At 35.2% G+C, this 7,524-nt stretch overlaps 1 protein-coding gene across 1 annotated transcript; it reads right to left on the bottom strand.

The window, feature by feature from the left end:
- Positions 1–429: 429 nt before the first annotated feature.
- Positions 430–2,915, bottom strand: LOC145102684 (calnexin homolog). Its single transcript, XM_079040141.1, has 6 exons — positions 2,555–2,915; positions 2,380–2,449; positions 1,041–2,164; positions 873–944; positions 691–807; positions 430–598 (listed from the first exon to the last, which is right to left on the bottom strand). The coding sequence occupies exons 1-6, from the start codon at positions 2,651–2,653 to the stop codon at positions 509–511; spliced, it is 1,572 nt and encodes a 523-aa protein (XP_078896267.1). The 5' UTR covers positions 2,654–2,915; the 3' UTR covers positions 430–508.
- Positions 2,916–7,524: the final 4,609 nt, after the last annotated feature.

Below are 7,524 nucleotides of genomic sequence, written 5' to 3'. Positions count from 1 at the left end.
TTGAAGGTTAAGAAATCACTTTATGAGTTCCACCTCAATGTTGGTTTCCAAAGTTTGAATTTTCCCTTGTTAGTCATGCCCGTCAACATTTCAAAACATATTTAAGTACTCCCTTCAACATGAAGACTTATGAAACTCTATAATGTTTAATGACATTAAACTCATCAACAAATATGTTACCATTGTTAGGCTTTTGATCCGAATGGTGTCTTGTTTTTATCCATAGCCTAATGCCTCAATCTTCCTAGCTATACCTTTGTGGTACTTATGTTTATGCAACCATACATTGTATACTCAAATCTTGGTTAACAATTTGATTGATTTAACATGTTGCGAAAAGACCTCTAAAAAATGACCGATTATTATTTTCGTAAAAAAATAAAAAAAACTCTCGCTTATGTAATTTTTTTTTTTTTTTTGAAAAAGAGAGAAAAAAAAAAAACTTTTTAATTAGATTAAATCTTCAGTCAAAACTAATGCCTTGATTCTACCAAAGAAGCTAATCTGCTCAACCATCGCGCCTGGTATTCCTCCTACGAGGAGAAGTTGCATCCTCGCCTTGAGCGGCGGCCATCTTACCTCCCTCCTTCACCTTTGTCTAATTTAAAAAAATAATAATAATAAAATAAAAATAAATTAGAACACAAAACATTAAAAAAGTTGTAATAAAAAAAGTTTGCTAATACTCACTTGATTCTTCTTGGTAGCCAACAAGATCTTCAACAAGGGACTAACAACAACAACAGCAAGTGAAAGTATAATGCCAACAATAAGACTTGGTTTCTTTTCAGCCTCTTCAATAAGTTCCTACACAAAAATAATAAAAAATTAAGTTCCAAATACTCATGAAAAAAAAAACCCTAATAACTTACCATAACCTTCATCTTGTGTCCACTCAAGAAAGGTAAATCAGCAATCTTGTAAAGCACATCAAACACAGATTTCTGCAAATTTTCATAATCAAATTTATCAAAACAAAGAAAGTGAAATGGAAAACTATTAAACCATGATTTGAACTTTTGTTTAAGTTGGTTAATTACCTGGATACCCTTGAGTCCTTCAATACCAGCAGCGTCTTCTTCTGCTGTTTGATTCGCTTTCTCTACTAAAAACTTCGGCTTCCATGTCGTATCCCTAATCGATGCTGCAGTCGTTTCATCATTTGTGATCAAAATGTTGTCGAACAAAATCCCTTCTTGCATTGTCCAGATTTCGATTCCAATGGCGGCGATGGGTTCGACTGCGAAGTTTTCGAGTTCAAAGTATTCGGGATTTGGGATTTGGCGAGGCTTCCAGACTCCCATGTAGTTAGGGTTATCGATAAGAGGAGCTTTCCATGTACCTTTGTAATCCGGATTCTTCTTCATTGGTCTTTGCCACTTTCCACACCCTACGAACTCGCATTTAGGGTTGTCAATTTTCGGAGCCTCCCACTCGCCGTCCTCCTCATCGTCCCAATCTTCCGGCTTCACCGCCTCCGGATCATCGATTTCATCTGGTTCGTCTTCTAACCATCCTTTTGGTTTCACAGCGTCTTCATCTGGAATCTCCATTGGTATATCTTCATCCCAATCGTCGGGTTTTTTGGCATCTGGGTCGGGAATCTGTTTGCTGTCGTCCCAATCTTCAGGTTTGTGCTCGCCATAGTCGGGAATGGTTTTTGGGAGAACAATCGGTGGATGAAAATCTTCAGGTGACAAGATATTCACCTTCTTTTTCTCTTCTCCGTCGATTAAGATACTCACTTCGTAATCAGGTTTCAATATGGCAGTATAGACATGTGTCATTTTGTCTAAAGGGATTTTAGGAGGATAGGTGAGATGGTGTTCGACGTATTTTCCATTCTTCTGGAACTTGGTGTTTACGATGAAATGAACCTTCTCTGTGGAGCCACATTTATCTGGACCAAACATGATTGAGTAAGGAGAATTGCTGTCGAATTGTTTGGGAGTCCAGCCGGATTCTTGAGGCCGGAGGTACTTCAGATATGCGCCACCACATTCAAGCTGGTTGTAGAAGCGCGTTTCGAATTGAAGAACAACTGTACGGTTGTTAACTTCTACAGGCTTCTCCAGCTCCTTAACGATTGCGTACTTTCTAGCCTTCTCGCTTACAAGAAGACCATAATCATCATGTCCCTCGCTCTTTGAGTGATTCCATACACCTGAGCAACCACATGAATGAATCAATGGATTCCGATATTAGTCTGTGCTATGAAACTTGAATTTGCAGGATGATGTATAACAATAGTACATCGCATAGATTACAATCATGAGATGCTAGCAATTGATTACAATTGAAAAAAAAAAATCTAATAAACACGTCAAAACAAATAGCAGAATTAACAATAAACAAATTGTAGATCTGAACATATCTAACCTAAATACTCTTCATTCTCAGACACAGTCCAGCTATCCTCAAACGATTGATCAAACGACTCGTAAAATACCTAACACGAAAAAAACAAAAGAATTAGCACTTCAGAAACCAATGGAATCATATCATAACACCCGATGAGAACACACATTCATCGATTGTTGATTAGGTCACTTACAGTGCCGGAAGAAGAAGCGAAGGTTTGAAAAGCGAAACAGCCGATCAAAATGAAACAAAAGAACTGCAAACAATAGATTCTCCGTTTGCTTTCTTCCATAATCCGACGAATCGAATTCCAGAGTCGATCTTCCGATCTGAATGGCTTCTTCTTTTGGTTAGTTTGTTAAGTGTGTAGTAGATATATGGATCTCGGGAGTGGTTACGTCAAAATGGTTTAACCAAAAATATCGCATGGCGCGGAAATCAATCAATCAGAGATTGCCACGTAGCTTTCTCAAACATGGCTCGCGTCGTATGCAGCAATCCGAGATGAACGGCTATAATGCGTAGAATGGGCTTTCGTTTACGATGGGAACAAGTCGGGGGGTTTTGCGGGGTTTATCGGAAACAAATTCAAAATACAAATCCAAATGGAAATAATTACTTCCCAAATAATATTATTGGATTAATACGTTCATCTTTTTAACAGCAACAAAAAAAGAAAAAAAAAACATTTTACATGAATTTGAATATGAAATCAAAGTAATTTGGAGCTATGCTATCAATAGCGCGCAATAATGGTGCTATAGCGTTTTGCGGTGTTACTGAACCGCTATTTTGAAATAGCGTTTACAAATAGCGGTGGTGCTATTAGCGGCACTATTGACTGCTATTTACCGCGAAACCCATCTGCGCTATAGCGACGCTATACCCGCTTTACAATTTCGTACATATTAGACTACCTTGACAAAGAAAAAAACAATTGTGTGTTATTTCAATATTAATTCTTTATTTTTTAAATTAGTCCACTATATTTTTTGTCTTAATAAGTCCAAATAATAAATATAATTAATTATAAACTACAAATCAACAAATGACAACTTCCTTTCTCGTATGTTTCAGTACTTAGAAACCACGAACGATTTGAGCTGTAATGACATTTTGACACTTTTTAGTTTCCATATAACTATATTAGAATATTATATATAGATTATGTTATGTTTTTATATGATTTTTTATGATATTAATTCCATATAGTATTAATAATCTAATATATAAATTTTGTATAAATATATAATATAAAACTATACATAATATTAAAAAACCGTTATACCACTGTTATATCACTGCGATAACCGCAATTTCAAATAACGGCATGTGACCGCTATTGAAATTTGGACCACGATAACTGCTTAGATTTGGAGTTTAACTAAATTCTATTAAATTCTATGCTCCAAGGAATTGGCTATAAAGATTTTAGATTTTAATTTTTATATTTTATTAAAAAATAGTCTCTCACCTCCTTTTAGTTTTGCCATGATTTATTGTTTGAAATCGTTTATCATCATCTTTCCCACATCTCACCCACACTCCCATGCCCTTAATATATGGGTTCAATCAAAATATTCTATATATTGTTATTTAAAAATGTGTTTAATTACACATTTAATCAATAGTTAAACATTTATGCATCCGATATAAAGTCACTCAAAACTTATTTTACAAAATACTGTTTTAACTTTTGCCTATCTGTTCATGTATATGTATCAATAGAAAAAGGAAACTTACACAATATCGATCACAATAGCAAAACGGGTTCATGACAACCTGGACGTCTCCATATGACGCGTTGATCATAAGGACGCTAATCAATATAAAATCCAACATTTACTGAACCCATCCCTCAAAAGCAATCAAGTCTCCTAAATTACATCTAGGAGTTCAATTTATTGATATTGAGGGAGAGAGTTCAGAAAAAATTGAGTTTTAATTGCATACTCTTGAAAGCAAGTGAAGGGTTGGTGTAAACTTATAGAATGCATAAGTGGCTTATAAATACAACAAGTAACTAGATATTACATTGTGTTTACACGTTCAACAAGAATGGTTTTCCACACAATTCCAATTTCCATGTTTTCCAAGAAAACATGGCTGATATTCAAAGAAGTTGCTGCCCAACTTTCAACTGGTTACCGATTGAAAGCGACACAAGCTTCAAATCATTGTTATTGGATGAAGCATATGAGTAGTCGGTAACCTTGCATTCCAAGTTTCGTTAGACACGTATGTAAACATATGATATTATAATAAAGTTTAAATACATATCATTTTGTGTCATTTGAATAATATGTATTCCGAACGTGAGATCCAATTGTAATTTGTCCTATACAATAATACATCGGGTGGTGTAGTGGGCCAAGTATATGAGGACGAGTTTGTTTCTTGTAGTTTATAGGAGCAATATTCAAACAAGGCAGGAGACTTTTGTGACTTGTCCGTACTATGTTTGGCACCTAATAAGATTGGCCGTATGTTATAGATTTGAAGGAACTTGAAAAAAAAACCTATAGATTTGAAGAATAAAGAAGGGTGAAAAGAGGTCGTAAAATATATGGGTTGTTGGATTACAGTTAAAACGGGTAAAACTTTTGTATACCTTGAGTTTATTAGAAACTTTTCTTATACATTTTTCTTTTTAATAAAAAAGTAGTATAATAAATTATGGTAGATTACACGTCCATGTGGTTTGGGTAATCCGTACACTTGTCTTGTAACTTGTTTTTTTAATAAAAAAAACTATGAATGTCTGTATAGAATGTTTTTTGTGGCTTTGATGCCTTTATAAAATGAATAGTTTGCCCTTATTTTGTTTTTAATTTATTTAAGATGCAAACTCGACAAACCTAACAACGATAAGAACGATTATGCTATGATAATTAAATAGAAACACAAAGAATGTCGTGGTTCACTCTGACAAATAATTATAGAATTATTAAAATCTAACGGGTCCCACCACCCCTTTACTACTCCACCAACCCATTGGATGTTAAGATGCAAAGTCGACAAACTTGAGGACAATGATATCGATAATTATGCTAAGAGAATTAAACAAGAACACAAGAAGAATTAACGTGGTTCACATGATCACATTGATTAAGTTGTGTCCACATGCAAAACATAGAGAGATTCTTTACATCTCCTCTTGTCACTATCACTCATATTTACCTTGTGACTGCTTCCCTTCCTCTCTCCCCTCCTTCTGGCTACCCTGTCTTTGGTAACATTTAAGATTCCTCATATTGAGCCTCAGACTCTCTTTCTCCTCCCCTACCACCTTTAATCACCCATGGTCACTCGCTCTCACATTGGCTCTCTTTGACCAAAAATGATTTTTAACATCTCTTCTACTTTTGACATCTCTCCCATTCCTCATTCTACTGCTCAAGCTTTGTGGGACCTCAATTTGCTTGTTGCCATGGACTTCGAAATGCAGCCTCTTCGTTCTAACCATAGTTGGGATCTTGACCATCTAATGCCAACATTGTTAGTTGTTATTGGCTATATGGTCACAAGTTTGATAGTTAGGGCCATCGTGATAGCTACAAGGTCCACATTGTTGATCATGGTTTCTCTTAACAACGTGGTCTTGATTTTGATGGAACTTTCAGTAATGTTGTCAAACTTGCCACAATTCGAACTGTTCTCGGTATCTTGATCTCTCGTAATTGGCCCGCCAACTTGATGTCAAAAATGTTTTCCTTCACGGTGACCTTGTGGAAACAATGTACATGCGTCAACCTCCCGAATATGTAAGTACTTAATTTCCTAATCACGTATGCCATCTTTGAAAGGCTCTCTTTGGTCTCAAACAAGCTCCTTAAGCTTGGTATCAATATTTTTCCATCATTCTTTTCTCCCTTGGTTTTCATAGTAAGAAATCTGACTCCTCCATTTTTACGTTTCAGTGCGGTTCTGATACTGTCTTCTTCTTTATATAGATTATATCATTCTCATTGCATCCTCTCCTTCCCATCTCCAAAGTTATTTCTCAATTTTCCTCTGAGTTCCCAATGTCTGATCTTGGAACTTTGTCTTTTTTCTCGACATATCTGCCACTCGTGACTCCTTGGGACTCTTCCAATCTTAATTTACATTTTCTCGAGAAATTCTCTCGCGTGTTGATATGGCTGAGTGTAATCCATGTAGCACCCTGGCTGCCACTAAAAGAAAACTTATTGTCGGGGGCAAGTGGTTCCTTAACCCTACCTTTCTAAGCCTTGTTGGAGCTCTAAAATATCTTACTTTTACTCGCTCTAATAGTGCTTATGCTGTGCAACAAACCTATCTTTTTCTGCATGATCCTCATGCACCTCACTTTCATGCTCTTAAGCGCATCCGTCGTTACCTTAAATGTACTTGACGCATGGTCTTCATATTCGTCTGTAATCCGTTGATCACTTAGTTGCTTCCTCTGATGTTGATTGGGTAGGGTGTCCTACCACTCGCCAGTCTACCTCTGGGTTCTGCATTTATCTTAGGAATAATTTGACTTCTTGGTCCTCTAAATGGCAACATTACAATTTTCTAGCGTTTAGTTGAAACAAGACGTTCCAAATCCAAAAACTACTTCACGTAACGTTTAACAAAACGCTACAAACTATAAATTATCCGCTACCTGGTACAAGCTACGAGGTACCAGCTAGTTTTACCGAAGATGTAATTGGTCGTGAGTGCTTAATGCTAGAAAAAATACTAAGACATAAGAGAATAAGTTGATTTGGTAATAAATAGACTTTTCAATTTTGTTTTTTTAATCAAGTAATTGGTTTTTTTTTTCCGAATAGGTTTTTTTACTAAGACATAAGAGAATAAGTTGATTTGGTAATAAATAGACTTTTCAATTTTGTTTTTTTAATCAAGTAATTGGTTTTTTTTTTCCGAATAGGTTTTTTTTTTCCGAAAAATACCAATTTGTTTAAATCTTTATTATGAAACTTCTGGTATTGATTCTATTTCGCCATTTTTAAAGGATTAATCTAGATTATGTAATATTGATAATAACCTCAGACGATGAAATAAATCGTATTGACCTCTTAACCATAAATCATTTCATGGTTTGGAAGTTTATTATGTGTTAATTACTTCGTTAGATTTATTTATTATTTATTTTATTTTATTTTATTTTGTAGTTGGGGTACTACAACTTTG

Source organism: Lactuca serriola, chromosome 4 (genome assembly GCF_051521515.1).
Source record: "Lactuca serriola cultivar US96UC23 chromosome 4, Lser_US96UC23_V15, whole genome shotgun sequence".
In the NCBI taxonomy this organism is placed as follows: Eukaryota; Viridiplantae; Streptophyta; class Magnoliopsida; order Asterales; family Asteraceae; genus Lactuca; species Lactuca serriola.
Note: the sequence above shows the minus strand (reverse complement) of the source record. Positions and strands in the feature narration are given on the sequence as shown.